At 36.3% G+C, this 21,482-nt stretch overlaps 1 protein-coding gene across 1 annotated transcript; it reads left to right on the top strand.

Moving 5' to 3' along the window:
- Positions 1-11,901: 11,901 nt before the first annotated feature.
- LOC101555584 (olfactory receptor 52A1) lies at positions 11,902-12,840 on the top strand. Its single transcript, XM_004618239.2, has one exon. It carries the CDS (start codon positions 11,902-11,904, stop codon positions 12,838-12,840), a length of 939 nt encoding a protein of 312 aa, XP_004618296.2.
- The last annotated feature ends 8,642 nt before the right edge of the window (positions 12,841-21,482 follow it).

The raw sequence follows: 21,482 nt of genomic DNA, 5'->3' as shown, positions 1-21,482 counted from the left end.
TTGCTTATAATTCTCAAAAACAGTAATTATTAAATATATTGTGTCCTTGATACTTGCTGATAAAAGAGTTCATAGGTATTGTTACAATTTTAAAAAGGAAAAATTTGTACAGATTTGAAGTAATAAGTGTGTTGTCTTGATTTTGTCAGTTTCACAACATATATCTATGTTAGGTGTGATTCAAAATATTCACTGATAAATTCAACACATTCGTTGATAAATTATTTCCCTGATATTAGAATTTAAAAATTTTTTTCATGATGACTATGGGATAGTTATTTTTTCTCCCATCTACATCATTGTTAATGCATAAGAATATGGCAGATTTCTGTATATTGATTTTGAAGCCTGTTCTTTACTCTAAGTTTATTATTTCTAGGATACTTTATTGGAGTCTTGGGGATTTTTCTATATATAATACCATGTTATCTGCAAATAGTGATAGCTTGACTTCTTTCTCAATCTGAATCGATTTGATTTCTCTTCCTTATCTAATTTCTGTGGTAAAGGCTTCTAAAACTTTGTTGAGCTATAATGGTAACAGTGTAGATCCTTATATGTTTCCAGAATTAAGAGGAAAAGTTTTCAATGCTTACACACTAAGAATTATGATAGTTATAGGTGTTTTTTTTCTCCTTCAATCCCCATTTTGCTGAAGATTTACTTGGAAACAAGAACAATGAAAATTAATGACCTAATCGCACATCTCAAAAAACATTAAAGAGAAAGGGAAATAAAGCCAAAGATTGTAGTTTTATTTCCTTTTTATTAAAAAAAATATTAGTGAATTACCCTGAGGTACAGTTATAGACTTACAGATGTTCATGCTTGCGTTTCAATTATACAATGATCAAGTGCCCCATCTCTCCACCTGTGCCCATTTTCTACCACCAATAGTCCCAGCATCCCTCCCACTCCCCACCCCCACACTGTCCTTCCCCCATACCACCCTGTCTCTGTGGCAGGGCATTCCCTTTTGCTCTCTCTCCTTTTGGGTGTTGTAGTTTGCAGTAGAGGTATTAAGTGGCCATCATGTTTAGTCTATGGTCTAATTTCAGCCCGCATCTGCCATCCTGAACAGGCCCTCCTACCACCCTTCACTTGGTGAGCTGACTTTTTATTTGAGCTTTTTTATCTGAGCTGCCTTTTGCCCCAGCTTGTGAGGCCAGCTTCTAAGCTGTGGAGTAATCCTCCTAGTTTTTATCTCTACTGTTCTTGGACCATGTGCTGGGTCACAAAGATTATAATTTTTTGTTGTTGTTGTTGTTGTTGTTGCTGAGTTTTTCTTTTTAAAGACTCTACAATATGTATGAGCTGGAGCCATAGCATGGGCTGGAATAATAGCACAGTGGATAGAGCATTTGCCTTGCAAATCAAACCCCATCAACCGGGTTTGATTCCTTCATCCCTCTCAGAGAGCCCGGCAAGCTACCGAGAGTATCCCGCCCCTATGGCAGACCTGGCAAGCTCCCTGTGGCGTATTCGATATGCCAAAAAGAGTAACAAGTCTCACAATGGAGACATTACTGGTGCCCGATCAAGCAAATCGATGAATAAGGGGATGACAGTGCTACAGTGCTACACTATGTACAACTCCTGACTAGAGTTACAAAAATATAAAGAAAGTCCAGATACATCAGATGACTAATGTAAGAAGAGAAACAGATGACTTAGAAATAGATGACTTAGGAATATAAAGGATGGGATCTGGAGAGATAGTACAGAGGGTAAGACTCTTGCCTTGCATGCCACCTCTCAGTATTGGATCTCTGACATTTAATGGCTTGCCAATCATCACCAGGAGTGATTCCTGAATGCAGATCCATGAGTAACCCCTGAGCATCATTTGGTGTGTCAAAAAAAAAAAAAAAAGAAAGAAAAAAGATAAATGACCAGGTGAGATTCTTGTGCATAGCTATATGACGTTGATTTGAAGAATCTATAAGAATAGGTCAATTTTTAGAATCCTACATCTTCCTGAGACTGAATCTTGAATAGATAACTGCTATAAGAAAAGAAAGGCCAACAAACACATAAAAATTTCTAAGGATGCAAAGAAAGCATTTGACAGGATCCAACACTAATTATGGTGACTAACATTTTCACTTTTGACAGTTTGTTAGATGAAAGATAATTATATTTAAAACAAACATTCAATGAAAATGTAAATATATTTGCTATTTTGCTGCAGCTATATACCTTTTTTTATAAAGCACTCTATTTCTTCTTGTTGTTCAGTTGTAAAAACCCACGACCTATTTTTTCTTCTTGAGTTTGACATCTATGAATAAACATTAAACATAAAATCAAGAATTTTACTTCCCACTTCTTTGGAAAAGTCCAACAGACCATTACTATATTTTATAAGAAGAATATCAGTGAAAGGTTACTTGACTCTTGGATTGTTTTCCAATGCTTAATTTTTATTGCAGTTTAGGTGATATGTTTTATAGTTTTGATGTAAAATGTTACTACACCTTTACTACCTAAGTCCAAGTTTGACACCCAAAGTACCCAAGTCTCTCCCCCACTGTCCTCATGTCACTTGAAGTCCTCCTTATCCTTCCCCTCAACTATCTCCATCCAGTACTACATAACCTTAGTTTTGTAATCAAAGGCAATGTTTGGTTTTCATCATTTAATATTGTCTATCCCTTTCTCTCTCTGACTAAATTTGTTTAATATGATACCATCCCATTTCAATCAAGTTGCAGTGGACTGAAAGATATAATCTTTTCTCACCACACTGAGGTAAGAATCACATGTATATGTACATGACAGTTTCTTTATCTATGCCTCTATCATTTCAATAGTTTCCATATCTTGATTATTGAACTTAGTAACACAATGGATGGGTAGGATGCAGCGGTAGCATTCTGTGGCCGAGATCCACCTCCCTAGGCTCTTCTGGATGATGGGAGAAGGACGGGCAATGGGCGCGTCCCTGGTATTATCTGATCTCTCCTTTTATGGCATAGTTGTAGTTGTCATTTTGGCCGTAGTCCCAATCATCAGAGTTCCGTCATCCAAACTTCCTCACAAATGTCAAAGTCTCCAAAGTCTCAGTTCTCCTCCTACCCTTCAAGGTCTTGTCATCAACCTTCTGTCCCCAACGTCTAGGCATCAGCATCTAGTCTTTATCTCCTTCCCAGAGTCTAGTTCTAGAGTCTCGTCCTCAGCATCTTCAACAATTCTCTCTTCAGCAACTCTCCTGCACGTCTTACGACCAGTCCAGTCTGACTCTGTTGTTTCTCTACAATTCTAGTCTTTGCTTCTTACAGTTCTATCTCTAGTCTCTCCTTATCTGTCTCTTGACTGACTGTCTCTCTCCAGTCTTATTTCTAGTCTCTTTTCTTCAGCCTCTGGTCTCCCCCACAAGTCTTACTCCATAGTCTCCAGTCTTTGTGCGTCCTCTCTAGTCTCTCTCTGGTCTCAGTTTTTAGTTTCCCCTAGCAACCACTTACAGGACAGTTACATAGGAATCATGTAGCATGATGATACAAAGATGGGGATGAACATGAACAAACCAACAAAGAGAGGCAAAGGCCACTCTTTCTCAAAGACAATATCTCATCTAAGGACATTACTCAAGATTGCTAGGAGATGCACCCAAGTGTGGAATTCCATACGGGGTGTATTGCTTTCTCCTCAGCTAGAAATCCACTTAAATAGTCATAACAAATTTATTTCTTATAATATTTCTAGCAATGTCATTTTGTATGAGCACATTAAGAGATATATTAAGCTTAAGGTTTGGTTCTTCCTGGGTCCATGTCACTATATATTCCTAATCACAGTCAGGTTAGTCTTTTCTAACCTCAGCAGGGTCCTAAATAGTAACTGCATAGTTACCTCTTTTTTTGGGTCATGACAGAATTTGCCCATGACCATGCTCTTAACTTATAGTTAAGTATTGTGGCACTTGGCCTGGCCCATTTCGATGCCAGGGTAGCTCACAGTTTGCCTTAGGGTTCATCAGTCCTTCGTTGGGATCCTGCTTTTGGAGAGCTAGGAAATAAGGGCAACTGAGGCTTATGTCAAATAAAAATTGAGCAAATATTATTTTGGAGTCAATTAACTCCCATGTTACATAGCATAGCATCAATTGTCTTCCTGTGTCTATACAAAAAGGATATTGCTAAATAAACCATACAAATGATATAAAGGAAAGAAAAAAGTATTAGTGTCTGATGGAATTGGATGTGTCTAAGTTGCACTATTGTGGGAGTGACTCAATAAACCTTAATAAATGTCTGTGGGAGCAACAAGTACAACCCAGTGTTATCCAACAACATGCAAAGCAAGTGCCCTCTGCACTTCTATGCTCATTGCAGCACAATTCATAATAGCCAGAATCTGGAAACAACTTAAATCCCTTAGCCTGAAGTCTGGAGAAAGAAATTATGGCGCATCTATACAATGGAATATTATGCAGCTACCGTGAAAAGGAAGTCATGAAATTCACTTATAAATGGATGGACATGGAAGGTATCATGCTGAGTGAAATGAATCAGAGAGGGACACACATTGAGCAATTGCATTCATTTGAAAAACACAATAGAAAACTAATACCCAAGGTCAGTAGAAACAAGTGTCAGGATGATTGTTCCATGCTCGGAAGCTTGCCTCAAGAGGTGGGGGTGGAGGCAGTTAGGATGGAGAAGGGACTACTGAAACAAGGATTGTTGGAAATGATCACTCTGGACAAGAACTGAGTGCTGAAAGTAGGTAAAGGGACAAACATGATAACCTTGATAACCTTTTAGCACTCATAGCACAAACCATAATGCCTAAAGGAGAGAGAGAGAGAGAGAGAGAGAGAGAAATAGAGAGAGAGAAGAGAGAAAAGGAAAGAGAGGAAGAGAGAAGAGATAAGAAGAGAGAAGAGAGAAGAGAGATAGGAGAGAGAAAGAGAGAAAGAAAAGAGAAAGAGAAAAAAAGTGCCTGCCAAGGCTGGGGGCTAGTGGGAGGGAAACTGAGGACATTAATGATGAGAAATTTACACTGGGGAAGGGATGGATATTGGAGCATCTTATGACTGAAACCCAATCATGAACAACTTTGTAACTGTACATGTTAAGGTGATTTAATTTTTATTTTTTTTATTTTTGTTTTTATTTTATTTTTTTTTAATTTTTATTATATCACCATGTGGAAAGTTACAAAGTTTTCAGGTTTATGTCTCAGTTATACAATATTCAAACACCATCCCTTCACCAGTGCCCATATTCCACCACCAAAATCCCCAGTATACCCCCCGCCACAGCCCCCCCCAACTGTATAACTGATGAATTTCACTTCATTTTCTCTCTACCTTGATTACATTCCATATTGCAAAACAATACTCACTATTGTTGTTGGAGTTTCCCCCCAAGGAAGACAGCCCTACTAAGGAAGCATTTGATAATTGGTTTGTCATTAAAAGATTGTATGTTTTCAGTTTTTAGAAAAAAACACATCCAGCCGCGCGGCTCGGATGTGTTCCAGTCCCGCAACCCGGAGCCATGTTAGTTGCTGCTCAGTGTCGCCAGGGTTCCATCCAGAGAAGGTGTGCCAGCTGTACCTCCTTTGTCTGGATCCCTGGAGTTGTTGGCCCGGATTCGGGTCCGGAGCATTTCTCCGGCCACGTTGCTCACCAGACTGCCTGGCCTCTTCTCTGTTGAAGGTGGGAAGATGGTGCCGAGGGTGGGTCGAGGGCTGGACTTCCGGCTGCCGGGACCATTTGGAGTTCGGGCAGGCGCTGCCCTACTCCAGTGTCCCCCCCGCGGCTCGGATGTGTTCCAGTCCCGCAACCCAGAGCCGTGTTAGTTGCTGCTCAGTGTCACCAGGGCTCCATCCGGAGAAGGTGTGCCAGCTGTACCTCCTCCGTCTGGATCCCTGGTGTTGTTGGCCCGGATTCGGGTCCGGAGCATTTCTCCGGCCACGTTGCTCACCAGACTGCCTGGCCTCAAGGTGATTTAATTTTTAAAAATTGTTACTTGTCAAGTTTGATATATAAAAAAATCTTCAAGAATACGAAATGACTATTATAATAATCTCTTTTCTCACTATTGCTGTTAAGAATTTAATTCCTTCATACATATCAATTTGCAAGAATTCTATATTAAAATATATAGAATATTGTTGAGAGAAAATAGTTCTTGACTTAAAGACAAGAAAGCTATGCAATGTAGGGTTTCCTGAGCCCTGTGGTCTTGAAGTCACTAAGGACACACACTTCGTAGTATTCAGAGTCCACCAATGCTATATCCAGTGGTACTAGTCTAAGAATCATGTAGTTCTCAGGGTGGAAGTCAGGGCCCAATGAATGACAAGCTTGTGTTCCAGATTTTTGAGCTATCTATCCAGTTCAAAAAACCATCTTTTCAACAATGTTTATTTCAACAAAAGTAACTTTTGGTACAAATTACTAAGCATTAAACAGAACATGGGATTGCAACATGCACATATATGCATATATATATTTGTTCATACCACATTTATTGATAAATAGCTGAACTTAATTTATACAATTTCTAACTTTATAATAAAAAGCTAAAATAAGAAATGTTCTAATCAGATATTAATAAGAAAAACATGACTAGACACCATCACATTTATACATATTACAACATTCTGATTACTAAGATAAATTGAACAAACCATATTTTTATGATTCAACTTAAGTAGAACAGATAAAATTAACTTATGGATAAAATAAAAGAAAAAATTGAGTTCTGAACGATGGAAAGTAGTAGACTTTGATTCAGAAATGCCATAACAAAGAAACTTAATTGACTAACGGTAAATCTGTATCTTGAGAGAATTTTGGAACATTTGTCAGAACATAAGCTTAGGATTTACATATTACACTGCAAGTAATTATTTTCTTAAAATAAGTTTGCAGCATGAAAAAATAATTATTATCTGTTATGTTTGTTTTATATAATAATGTTGAATGGAAATCTGGAGAAAACTTTGGGGCAAAAAGATAAAAATAATGAGGATGATGGAAGATTATTTTAAAAGCTTTGAAGAAGGTTATTACTAATCGGAAAGGATAAGACAGAAATGAGACTTGGCTCTTTTTAGTTTTATTCCATAAATCTTTCATAAATGCAGCCTGAATTACTGGTATTACATGTAATAAATTATCTTATATAATTTATTAAAACAATTTTCTTAAGAGGGTAAGAAATACTGTTCCAACAGAACATTATTTTAAAGATTGATATTGGTCCATTGGCATAATACATTTAGTCAACGTCTTGATATGCTTTAAAAACAAAATAGCCCACAAGTATAGTAACACTTTCATCTCATTGTTCATTGATTTGCTTGAGTGGGTACCAGTAACATCTCCATTGTGAGACTTGTTGTTACTGTTTTTGGCATATCAAATATACCATGGAAGCTTGACAGGCTCTGCTGTGTGGGTGGAATACTCTCGGTAGCTTGCGGGGCTCTCCGATAGGGATGAAAGAATTGAACCAAGGTCGGCCGTGTGCAAAGCAAAGCCCTACCCACTGTGCTATCACAAGTATAGTCACATGGTGATCCCAGCTGCCACACATGTGCAGCCCCTCCGTTGCTGAATGCCTATGATCCCAGAGGCCATCTAACTACTTTTGGCACCAGAAGCTTCTTGCAGAAATGCCTCCAGACTGTGAACTAAGCCACAGTCCCATGCCGCCCCAAAGGGGAAAGGGCTTTCTCTCTCGGCTTTTCCTTCCTTGGGGTGGGGGGTGCAGAGGGCGGTGTGGGGACCTCCATCTTATAAGGCCCACTAGATAGAGGTATGAGCTTGCAAAGATGCAATTTTTGGCAGAAATCTCCCTGGACTTAATTACTAAAATACAGAAATCCAAAACCTCATATCTCTTCATTCTCAGCAAGGGAAAACAAATTATCAAATGCTACCTTTTCAGCAGGTTCGATTTTGGGGGAAAATTCCAAATAATAATAGTGAGTTTTATGTTGAAATATTGAATATAGTCAAAGTAAAGAGAAAGTAAAGTGAAAATTATCAGCTACACATGTGGGGGGTAGAGGGGGTGGAAGGTATAATGGGTTATTGGTGGTAGAACATGGGCACTAGTAAAGGGATGGGTGTTTGAACATTGTATGATTGAGATTTAAGCCTGAAATCTTTGTAACTTTTCACATGGTGATTCAATAAAATTTTTTTTTTAAAGTATAGTCACACAACAATATTCAACAGTGCTATTTCAATGAACAAAATCTGACCCCATAATATAACCTAAAAAATTCTGTAGAGTAAAAAGCACTACCATAAAAAATTTAAATTCTGCTAAATATGAGAAGATGAGGATGGAGCGATAGCACAGAGGTTGGGCGTTCACCTTTCACGAGGCCGACCCAAGTTCGATTCCTCCATCCCTCTTGGAGAGCCCAGCAAGCTACCGAGAGTATCGAGTTCGAGTGGCAGAGCCTGGCAAGCGTATTGGATATGCCAAAAACAGTAACAATAAGTTTCTCAATGAGAGACACTACTGGTGCCCGCTCGAACAAATCGATGAGCAAAGGGATGCCAGTGACAGTGACAGATGAGAAGATATGTCCATATTACCTGTCTGATAATAAGATAGCTTCTGAAGTAAAGAACTCATGCAGTTCAACATGGAAAGAACAAACATCATCCAAAAATTATTGGCAGAGACTCTGGATAGTTATCATACATAGAGGGAAAAGGAAGGGAAAAATATGGAAAAGGCACACATAGGGCTATAAGGTCAGGAAAATAAAGCTTATTGTTATTGTTGTTAGGAAAATACAATTAAAAACCCACAATAAGATTTCTTGTACTGCAGCGAGAATCATCTATCCAAAAAGGACATTGAGAATTCAAACGTTGATTTGAGTTGTATGTGTGCATTCAATTTAATAGATATAGAAAATAATAAAAATTAATAATGACAACAGAAAGATACAGCTTTTTAAAAAAATATATTAGTGAATCACCGTGGGGTACAGTTACAAACTTATGAACTTTCATGTTTGCATTTCGTTAGAAAAGATACAGCTTTATAAATAAAAAAAATGTTATATATTATCATATCTGTGTTTTTCCTATGAAGAAAAAAGTGAGGAAAGTTTCTGGAAGCTATATTAATGATTTCAGTAACATTAAGTATGGATGAAGTCAAGGAGCTTAATTAAAATCTTCTGGGTTCTAATGATTTGTCTGAGTGGAAAGTTTCCACCCATGTTTATAAGTTCTCTCTTCCTACAAACTCTTTAGGGACTATTAAAATTGATGATTAGAAGCTCTCCTCCCCAACTTGAGGTAAATAAATATGTGATGTGGCTAGTATAATACAGACCTTTGATATGAATTTTATCGGAGGATGGACACATGAAAATGATTACAGACATATAGAAGAGCGAGAGCATAAATATTTGAGTCAAAAGGAAAACTTATATAAGGATATCTCAGAGATATCCACAAATTTTTAGATTGCCCAGTCTTCCAGTGGATTTGATTCATGACACTGACTCAGAAGATTCAAAGAAAGGCTTCACACAACATAAAATATCAAAAGAATAAAGCTTGCTTCTCAAGAGGAGAAAAGAATTTCTCTGTTCAGGAGTCACAGCAATTGTGATGGTTGTATGAAGTACTGATAATATTCTTCTGGAAAATGGTTACAGCAGATATGGCTCCCAACAATAATTGGTGAGTAATTCTCACTATTCTCATGGTTGTACCAATATTTTTTTTATTACTAGAATGTCCAATATTATTTACTCTATCCAACTAGAATCTTGTACTCACAGAAGTAGTTCCACTTGATATTTCATGTCCCTATAGGTAAATGTTCATGTTATTTGTTTTGTTCACAGTATGTATCTATTTTTTACACAATGTGTATCTATTCTACTATTAGTTATGCTCCATGAAGAAAAATCTTCCCCTACAAAAAAGCAGCAGCAGTAAGTGAATTGAAGTATCATAGAATTAAGCATTACAACACAACATAGGATTATCATTGCTTGACAAACTATGTCAAATATATGTGTCTTACTGTCTTAAATGACCCCTACTACTTATTTCTTCACTTTGGGCTTAGCATTTTGGTAAAAAATTTATTGATATTAGGTGATCCGGAACTTGTTGGTGTAATGTTTATTGGGCAAACAATTAAAAATCCTTCTTTTTTTTGACCTGACTAAACACTTCTGTAATTGTGCCTTACAAATAACTGTTTCAAAATAGGCTCTATTACAGAGTAATGACTTAGATGAGAGAGAACTTTTACATTCAGAAAAAGAACCAGAGTTTCAGAAAATTCATCAGGGAACTGAGAAGCCACTACATTCTCTTAATTGGCGACCCCTACCAGAATCTCTTCAGGTATTTCAGTTCTGACAGCGTATTTTATCTCTGACCCTACTTTTGGCTTATATTCAGGAGTCTATTTCCTCAAATATTTTTTACTCTCCTTAACTACTTCTACCAGAATCGAAGAAGCGAGACAATCATGTTTATGTAGTTTTACTGAGAATTCATGAACCTAAGTTGTTACATTTCATACTATGAAAGCCTAATTAGTTTACTAATGTGTGTGTGTGTGTGTGTGTGTGTGTGTGTGTTCGGGGGGCCTTCAGTGGATTATTATGTTTACAATGTTAAATAATTTCACAGTTTTAAATTTTTGTTGTCGTTACACCTGGCACACAGGGCTTACTCCTGTCTCTATGCTCTGGTGGAATTTGAGAAACCATATGGGGGCCGGGAATGGAAACTGACTCTACCACATGAAAAGAAAGCTCTTTACCCTTAGTATTATTGTTCTGACCTTAAGGATTTTAACTTTCTACATTAGCATAATGATCCTCACTCCCACTAGCAAAGTTCCATGCACAGACATAGTAAGTACAGAAAATAATCTCTATTACAACTGTTAACAATTGCCTGCTTACTGTATGCAACAGTATTGAAAAAAGCCCTTTCTCCCTATATTTGTTGCTGGTGACTCACTTGCCCTTTAAATATCTTTACCTTAAAAAAAAAAAGAAAAAAAATATTCTTCCCCTTAGCCAGAGAGATAGTACAATGAGTAGGATGCTTGCATTTCATGCAGCTAACCCATGTTCATCCTTGGGACCACATATGTTGAACTGAGCACTGCCAAGAGTTATTCCTGAGTACAAACAGGTATAACCCCTCCACCTCCATAAAAGATGATCTAGTGATTCTTTATTTGAATGTATGTTACATGGACATGTAAGCATAAACACACATGTAACGTAATATGGACTATTTCAATCTAATTACTACTGTAAAAGATATGAGCTGTTAGAAGTTTACGTAATTACAGTACTACCAGAAATGTGAAAAATAGCATGAAAATTTGACTAAGTATTTCTAATAGAGCATAAATTTCAAATTACTTTTAGTACATTTTACACTATTTTGATGAGGTATCAAACTTATAATGATATTATATAGATATTTATAATATACATGCATATGCTTCACTGATTTAAAACAACCATTACTAAAGGAAATAATTGAAAATAATAGAAAATAGGAGAGTAGATTCAAAGTAGGATATAGAGAGATTCATCAAATTCTGAAAAATAATAAGTCTATTTTTTTTACAGGCATGAAAAGGAAATAGGTCAGTAATTTATTTCTTCATTTCTTTAGATGATTCTATGCAACAGACTCAACAGTGCTCTTCTTAGCATCATACTATGGTACCTTGCAGTGGATGCTCTTCTGGAAGACAATAATCCTTCCTTATGAATCCATCCTTTCACTTTTAATACAATGTTATTTAAGAGTTTTATCAAAATATAAAAGAATAAATATGGTGACTTCAAGTTAAAACAGGATATAGAAAAGAAGTAGCACTGGCTGCAAGAATTTTGTTTGCATCAAAAGATACAGATACTATGACCATTTCTAACATCACAATTTTCTTGCCATCTGTGTTGACTCTAATTGGGATCCCAGGCCTAGAATATATGCAATGTTGGATTGGAATTCCATTCTTTGCCATGTATCTCATTGCTATAATTGGAAACTCCTTGCTTTTGATCATTATCAAATTAGAACGGAACCTCCACGAGCCCATGTATATTTTCCTAAGCATGCTAGGAATCACAGATATTGCACTTGCAACCAGCATTGTGCCCAAGATGCTTGGAATATTTTGGTTTCACGTACCAGAGATTTATTTTGATTTGTGCTTGCTTCAGATGGGGTGTATTCACACATTTCAGGGTATAGAGTCAGGCATATTGTTGGCAATGGCCCTGGACCGTTATGTGGCTATCTGTTATCCACTAAGACATGCTTCCATCTTCACCCACCAGTTGATCACCCAAATTGGGATTGTCGTAACACTTAGAGGTGCCATTCTTGTAGTCCCATGTCTAATTTTGATAAAGTGTAGGCTTAGATTTTATCACACAACGGTAATTTCTCACTCCTACTGTGAGCACATGGCCATTGTGAAACTGGCTGCAGAAGATGTTAAAATCAACAAAATTTATGGGTTGTTTGTCGCATTCACTGTTGCAGGATTTGACCTCACGTTCATCACATTGTCCTATATGCAAATATTTATTACAGTATTTCGTTTGCCCCAGAAGGAGGCTAGATTGAAAGCTTTCAACACATGCATTGCTCACATCTGTGTCTTCTTCCAGTTCTACCTCCTTGCCTTCTTTTCCTTTTTCACACATAGGTTTGGTTCTCATATTCCTCCCTATATACACATTCTCTTCTCCAGCATTTACTTGGTGGTTCCTCCTTTTCTCAATCCACTTGTCTATGGTGCAAAGACGAAGCAGATTCGAGTTAATGTGGTAAAACTATTATGTTCATAAAACCTTTCATTCATAAGTTAGATTTCTTTTTTTGAAATTGTAGCATTTATCATGATCATATATATATTTTACATTTATTATTTGTGCAATTATAGCATTTAACATAAGTAAAACATTACATGTTAATTCAGGTGCTTGGTTTATAAAATTTGTTTTATAAAATTTTCCAGTTTTACATTTTAACATAAAAGCTGGATTTTCTTTGCAATATTTCCTAAAATAAATGTCTAGTTTTTCATAATCTTATTCCACATGATTGCCAATCAATGTATTTATGATCATACTTAGATAATGAGAATAATAAATGTAGAAGGGACAAAATGTTGAATGTATATTTTTCCTCCTTTTGTGAGTCCTTCTTCACTTAAGACTCTTTCTTAATGGCCATTTCTGAGGAAGAATCCATATTTATTTATTATTTATTTATTTATTTTTATTTTTAATTTTTTAAAACATTTTATTGAATCACTGCGAGATAGTTACAAGCTTTCATGTTTGGGTCACAATCCCACAATGATCAAACACCCATCCCTCCACCAGTGCACATTCCCCACCACCAATATCCCAGGTATACCCCCCCTTTTTTTACACTACCCCTGCCTCTATGGCAGACAACATTTCCCATGCTCTTTCTCTACTTTTGGGCATTATAGCTTGCAACACAGACAACTGAGAGGTCATCATGTTTGGTCCATTATCTACTTTTGGCATTCATCTCACATCCCAACTGATTCCTCCAGCCATCATTTTCTTAGTGATCTCTTCTCTATTCCATCTGCATTCTCCCCTCCGCTCATGAAGCAGGCTTCCAGCTATGGGCCAATCCCCCTGGCCCTTGTATCTATACTGTCCTTGGGTGTCAGTCTCATGTGAAGAATCCATATTTATAAAGTCTTGCAATCATAGCAGATCAATAGAAAAACATATTACTCTTCCTAACCTGTTGGGGAATAGTTTTTCCCCAAGATGCCAGAACTTGTTGTGTAGGGCCCAGGCAGATCTGGGGCAAAGGAAGGTGGGCACGTGGAGCAACACCTTCCAGGAATAGCCAATGGCTGTTCACTTCATTGCCAAATACACACGTATTTCATAGAGGGTCTCGGCTTACAGGAAGGTTCAATCACATAAACTTTGCACTATTAGCCCATTACCTTTCCTATTCTGCTTTACGCTGGTCCAATCCCCGTCAAGGTTAAATGTTGTGATTAGGGAGACCTGCTAAAGGTACATGACAGTTTCTGTGTCTTGGGCACATGTGACTAGGTGGTCGAGTGAGGCTCAAGGCCAGACACCTGGTGCTGACCCCTTGTCCTTTCCAACTTTGCCAGATACTCCCTTCCACTGTAGCACTGTCACTGTCATCCCGTTGTTCATGAATTTGCTCGAGTAGACACCAGTAACATCTCCATTTTGAGACTTGTTATTACTGTGTTTAGCATATAAAATATGCCACGGGTATTTTGCCAGGCTCTGCCTTGTGGGCGGGATAGCCTTGGTACCTTGCCAGGCTCTCTGAGAGGGGTGGAGGAATCAAACTCAGGTTGGCTGCGTACAAGGCAAACACCCTACCTGCTGTGCTATGGCTCCAGCCCACTCCCTTGCAAGGGGCCTCAATTCAGGACTGCTTTGCAAGGTTGAGTCTTATCTGCTCCAGTGCCTGGCGCCATGCTCCACACTAAACTTACCCTAAAACCAAATAATAAAACATCCACAGCAAGAGACCAAAATTAAATCCAAATTTAATGATAATTTGGATTAACTTTCATTAAATCCAAAAAGAATAACACAATTGCGAACATATAACCTAAACTATAATATTTACATTTATAAAATAAAAAATTAATAAGTGCAGTTTATGGCACACTGTGTAAGCTATAAGATTCTACATTCTATAAGATATAACTCATAGAAATATCTTCTCCAGGAAACAAGCACCATCATGGAGGTTAATATAGGGAAGAGCTAAGCAATACAAGGAGTTTTACACTGGGAAGAGCATGCAGGATCACTGTACACCGCTAGAACATACAGGTGTACATAGGGAAACTTGGAAAGCTCTATCTTATCTCACAGGCTTGTTGATACCAGTGCTAGTGGATGCCATACTAGATCTCAACATAGTGAGAGAAATAACACCTAGATGCTGTCTATCTACCATTGGCATATGGCTGAGCACACTGGGCATGGAGAGACCATTCCTACACTTACTCCTGGCAGGTGAACATAAATGACCTCTGTCTGCATCTGACTCTACTGAGCTTGTCTCTCTACAGATCCCACCATTAACAGCCAGTGGGATAACACCCCATGCTGCACTCTCTTTCCTGTCCATGGACAGCTAAACCTTGCACACTTCCAGTTCTGCAGCTCTGTCAACAGTCGAGACTGAGGCACCAACCTCTGCTCAAATCTTCCCAAGTTTGGGTTCCAGGGCTACCAGACACACTCATGAAACTGCAGCAAACTCACTGAACATTACCAAACTCAAACACTGTACACAGTCAGCCACACTCAGACCTGGGCACAGTTACTGCTGGCTATGTACAAATGACCTGTTATCATTGGAACATGAGCACGTGTGCCCCTGGGCACTCCAAACAATATACCTGTGTTTGCCACCTGGAGTCTCTTGAATTTATCTCCAACTGGAATTAGAATACAAAAATATCCCCATCAATTTTTTAACAGCACGCTTAGTATATTTTTCTTAACTGTTTTATTGATCTTTATTCATAAATTATTTTTGTAACAATTAACATTAATACATAATATGTGTTTATAGATCTTCTCTTTTCTCTTTTTTTTTATTCGGTTTCTGACTTATAGAGAGAACACTCTTAGAATTTTTCAGATGTAAATTTACTATTAGACAATTAATCTCCTATATTTGAACCATATTGTTGTGTCTCCACTAAGCCCTTGTCCCAGGTGAAACTAATAGCTCATTTAAGAATTGGCAAAGACCAATCCCTTGGGTGCTTTCTCTAGTATAAAACACTGTCCAATCACTGTCTGAAATAGCAAAGCAATTTTCACTATCCTGGTTTCCACAATTATTGACACCTGCTTACCAGATGATTCTAAGTAAGTATGTGCCTTTCAGATTCTGTGATGGATGTGGGAAATGAATGGTTAGTTTTAAACAAAATGGATATGATGTGTTCCCAATAGGATGCCAGGAGGATCAATATCAGAACATTTGACATTGGTGGCAGATTTTGGGCACCTTAGTGATGGGGAGGTGTTGTGGCTTTGTCATTAAAAAGAATAACACTATTACAAACATGTAGCCTAAACTAAAATATTTATATTTATAAAATAAAAAATAATAAGTGCATTTCAAGGCACACTGTGCAACAAAGTGAAAGTGAGCTTGTCAAAAAGAAAAAAATAGGAGGAAAGCTTATGAAAGACCTGAAATAATAAATGCATGGGAAACTAATTTATTCAATGGTAAGGAAATCATCCTCCTTCAGAATGGAAAAGATTCAGAGGAAATGATGCCCTGCAAGTTATTCTGAGAAAATATTTTATCTAAGTTAGATTCTTATATTTTATTACAATTTTTTTTCATAGGAAGATAAGGATACGACTCTATAGAAAAATAACTGGTATTTCTCATCAGGAAACCTTTAAAAAATGTATTTCACATGGTTACATTACCAAACTTTAGTCACCTCATGTTTCTTTGCACTGACAATGTTTTAGCATCAAAGAAATAGAGACATTTAGAAGATCAAGACCTGGTTAAAGAGCACACAAGCTAAGTGTGGGTTTAACTGTTTACCAGATATTCACCTCTTACTGTTTTCCATATCCATGAGCAGGATAACCATCTCGATTTCATTTCTAAAATAAAGAAAGTAATTCCATCTAAAAAATTATTTGTTATGTAACAGACACATTACAATAGCAGAAGTAAGAAATGAAAGGTGCCAATGTAATTATAACACAGTTATAATAAATTATTTGGTATGCATCATTCATTTTTAAATGATTCACATATTCTTAAATAACTTTTGCTTATTAAAAAAAAGAAAATCTTTGAAAAAACAAACAAACACAAGTGTGGGTTTAAACTCTTTTGACTGACTTCAGATTATGTGCATTAAAGATAATGAATAATATCCCATTTATGTCACTCAAAAATTGATTTAGAGCAACTGTGAGATTTAAAACAAAAAAGAGGTAGCTTGTGACTCAATATGAAGACATCTGACAGTTGATACTGCCCTGCACTATGCTATGATATCTCATAAGCAGTTCTTTGAGCCAGAGCAGTAGGACAATAGGTAGAGTGTTTTCTTTGGAAGCTGCAGATTCCATTTTCATCTCTGACATCTCCTATGGTCCCCCAAACATCACGTGTAGTATTTTTTGAGTGAAGAGGCAGGTGTAAACCCTGAGCAGTGCCTGGTATGGTCCAAAACACATTTATTTTTATTAAAGAGAAGAGGAAGGCCTTTCACATTCAAATCTTGAGGTAAAGAGAGATGGGTGAAAGACACCTCATAAAGGGCAGAGACTCCTGAGGAAGTAGCAGGAACTGTTGATTTAGATTCCTACCCTCATTAAATCTTTCAGATTCTAAAAAGTCACCTTGGCCTGAATTCATGTTGTAAGTAACACTCCTAGTTCAAGTTTTATATTATAAACAGGACCATGAATGTTTGATCTAAAAATTTATCTTCTTTTTCTTTTTTTTTTTTCTCTTTGGGTCACACCTAGTGATGCACAGGGGTTACTCCTGGCTCATGCACTCAGGAATTACTCCCGGCAGTGTTCAGGGGACCATATGGGATGCTGGGAATCGAACTTGGGTCGGCTGTGTGCAAGGCAAACTCCCTACCCGCTGTGCTATCTATTCAGCTCCTATCTTCTTTTTCTGTTTTACACATTTATTTAGAAAGTTTATTTTTGTATAGTTAAATTCTTATTGTAGTTTAAGTAATATGGTTACAATTTTGTTTAAGTTTATAATATTGGTCTATAATTACTGCATATAATAACCATACCCTAACTCTCCCCATGACCTTTATGTCCTCTCTGTTCTAAATTTTTTTTTCTTACCATAATACTCCTACTGGAATTTTGTTGGTTTTGTTGTGGCTGCTGTTGTTAAATTTGTAATTCAACTCAGGGATTCGTGTTAGAGTATTTTTCTTGAGTCTCCTAGTCATACACATATCCATATATACAAAGTTGCTTTCATTTTGTCTTTCGTGATTAGGTGCTATTACTCATACCTTTAGCCTCTAAAACAATGTCTCAGATTCTGCTTCCTTGTTTTTCTTTGACATTTCCCCTGAAGTTCATATTATCTTCTTTAGATCCTCCAAAATAACCTTCTAAATTAAAGGTTTAATTTCTTGAAGGCATTAATCATATTGGTAGCAGATTGTATTTTCAAAAGCTAAAAAGTGTTTCACTTGACCATTTAGATTGACCTTCTTTAAAATATCAATTGCACATTTAATACACTTCCCTTTGAGAACCAGAGTAATAATACAGAGCGAAGGGTGACTGCCATGCCTGTATGATCCCCTGAGCAGCCACGAGTGATGCCTGAATGCAGAGCCAGTTGTAAGCCCTGACCAAGGTTGATGTGTCCCCATCTCCCCCACCCACAAAGAAAGCACAAAAAAATCAAAGTACACCTTCCACTAAAATGAATGTATTTATTGATTTTGAGACCAATGTATTTATTGATTCCATTAAAATCAATATATTGACCTAAATTGCTATAGCATATATTTTATGATGAAGCCATTTTGTGTAAACTATTTCATTTGGAATGTTTTTCTTCCTTATCTGACAAATACATACTAAATAAAATTCCATTCAATAGTCTATTTTCCTTTGAATTTTGATTAAAGATCCAGAGCCTCTAGTGCATACTCAATTTACTTTTTCCCCCCAGTGTAAAACGTTGCCATGGTTATACACGAGGATTTACATGATTCTTCTCACACATTCAAGAAACTTTTGGCAATGACTGAGAGGTTCTTCTGTTGTCATGACAAAAGAGAACCACTAACATGTAATATGTATAAATTAGGTATGCTTCTAAACCTCCTAGGACAAAGAAACTATGGTACATGTATGCAATGAAATACTAACTATTAGGCTAGAAGAGAAGATAAATAATACAATTTGCCATGTCTTTATGAATGGATCTGGGAAGTAGCATTGTGAGTGAAGCTAGAAGAGAGACAGATACAGAATCATCTTTTATATATACACATATATCTGATATAAAGAAACATAAGCAAAAAAAAGCAAGTGTCCAGAGGCAAAGAAAACTAAGAACTGGTCTCAGTAGGAAGCTAACTACAGCAGGGGAGGAGACAGGGGATAGGATGCAGAGGGACTCTGGGAAAATGGTGGAGGCAGGAGGACACTCTAGTGAATTGTGTGGTGCTGGAATGTTTTATGACTGAAACCTTACTATTCACACTGTTGTAAATCATTTTCCCTAAAATTGAATAAAAAATTGAACAACAAAACAAAGCAGAAGGTCTAAAAATATACAGAATTTTTGCAAAACACAAAATTTATTTTATCTAATATGACTGAGACTGAGACAGAGCTTTAAAAAATCTTGCAAATATTATGAATCATAATATTATTATTCGATATGCCAAATACAGTAACAATGATTGGTCTCATTCCCCTTACCCTGAAAGAGCCTCCAATGCAGCACTGCTAGGAAGAATGAGTAAAGAGAGGCTTCTAAAATCTCAGGGCTAGGATGAAGGGAAAAGTAACTGGCATCCGGTGAGCAAATCGCAGATCAATGGGATGACAGTGATACAGTGATACAGTGACTATTATGAAGTAGAAATGTAAGACTATTGGGAGAGTAGCTGCTTTAATCACATCATATGTTGTCTTTTAGACTGGATATATGATTATCTTTTTTATTCCTATCTTACTGTTCTCATTGGTCCATTGATTCTGATTTTTTACAATTTCTATTTAATTAGAACTTTATTTTTATCCAAGGATTCACAGGGTAAAATATTACTCATGTAACACGATTAAACTTCCAATTTTATATTCTGTTAACACAGTACAACTATTGTAGAAATAAAACATTGTAAGAAATTTATAGATGGCATGATATTGCCTTCTGAGCCCATATCATAAATGTAACACCATTAAACATCTTTTATCTATATGATAAACTATGAAGTTGTAAAGTACTTTCTTTTTAAAAATCAGAATAAGTGAAAATTAAAATTTTATATAAATTTTAAATAGAACTTACACAATCCACTTTGGTTCTCTCTCTCTCCCTTTCTCTCTCTCTCTCTCTCTCTCTCTCTCACTCTCTCACACAAACACAAGCACACACACAATGTTTGGCTAACTAATTATAATATGTCAGAGGTCATAAATAGTTTATTTTTATGTATTAATGCAATTATATAATTTGAAACAAAAAATAAATGTATTGGAAAAATCTTGAGTCTTATTAAAATAATCAGATATAGTACTACAAATAACATGCAGAAATAAGACTAGGACATGAAATTAATGCGCTCAAAATTACTTATATTTCAAATCATACGGTATAAAATAAATAACTGATGCTTTTTTGATATCAAAAAGTCAATATATTAGATATATATATAAAACTCAGATAAATGTGTATATCTTTGTTATACAATTTCTTTAAAATAATTGGTTCATGTGGGAATTTAATTAATGATTATTTGATTAAAATTATTAAGACAGGAATTTTAATTTGTGCATAGGAGAGGAATATTTTGATGTGAAAAAGATCTAGTTTGGTATACTCTATACCAGCTAAATAAAAGAGTTCCTAAATAATGGGTTTCAGGAAAGAAATACATGCTCAAAATGGAATCATCTGATAGAAACATAAACAATAAATAATTCTTCCATTGTATTTAGGAAGATTATACATAACTAGCCATATCCAAGAAACAAATACCTAAGAAGTCAATCATTTAAAGAATTATGGATGGGGCCATCACAATAGTAAATCTGGTAAAGCCTTACCTTTCACTGGCCTATTGGAATTTTTACTTAACACCCCATGTGGTTCCTGAGCACTGCCAATATTCTTCTGAGTTTTAAAGTCAGGAATATCCCTACACACTGATCTATGGAGCCCAAAACAACAAAACCAAAAGAAATCAAAGATAAAAACTAAGGAGGTTATGTGGTTATGATTTTTATTTTTAGAAGCTTAGTAATTTCTCTGATTTCATGTCTTACATTTTGCTTAATTAATTCTAGAAAAGTTTTAAAATGTGATGAATATAATGATATTTTTCATAGAGTAGAATATTGATGTATTCAGGAGCAAGAGATGAATGACCGTTTTGGGCCATCAGCAAGTAAATAATTCCTTCCCATGGAAATAATACAAAAGCCACTTGTAAGAGACAATGGAAATGGTAGAAATTTTGTGACATAATCAAGGAATTGCAGAATCCTGAGGAGGATGTATCTAGTTATATTAAAAACAAGTAACTTTAAGCATAATTTTTCATGACTAGATTATGTGCAAGACTAAAGCTAAAGAGAATATTATCTACATTGACACACCAGTGTCATGTAAAAACTCTTCAAACTGAGACATAATAATGATCTTTGCTGAGGAAAGAAAT

Source organism: Sorex araneus, chromosome 6, assembly GCF_027595985.1.
Source record: "Sorex araneus isolate mSorAra2 chromosome 6, mSorAra2.pri, whole genome shotgun sequence".
NCBI classification, from domain to species: domain Eukaryota; kingdom Metazoa; phylum Chordata; class Mammalia; order Eulipotyphla; family Soricidae; genus Sorex; species Sorex araneus.
This window is presented reverse-complemented; position numbering and strand designations above follow the sequence as displayed.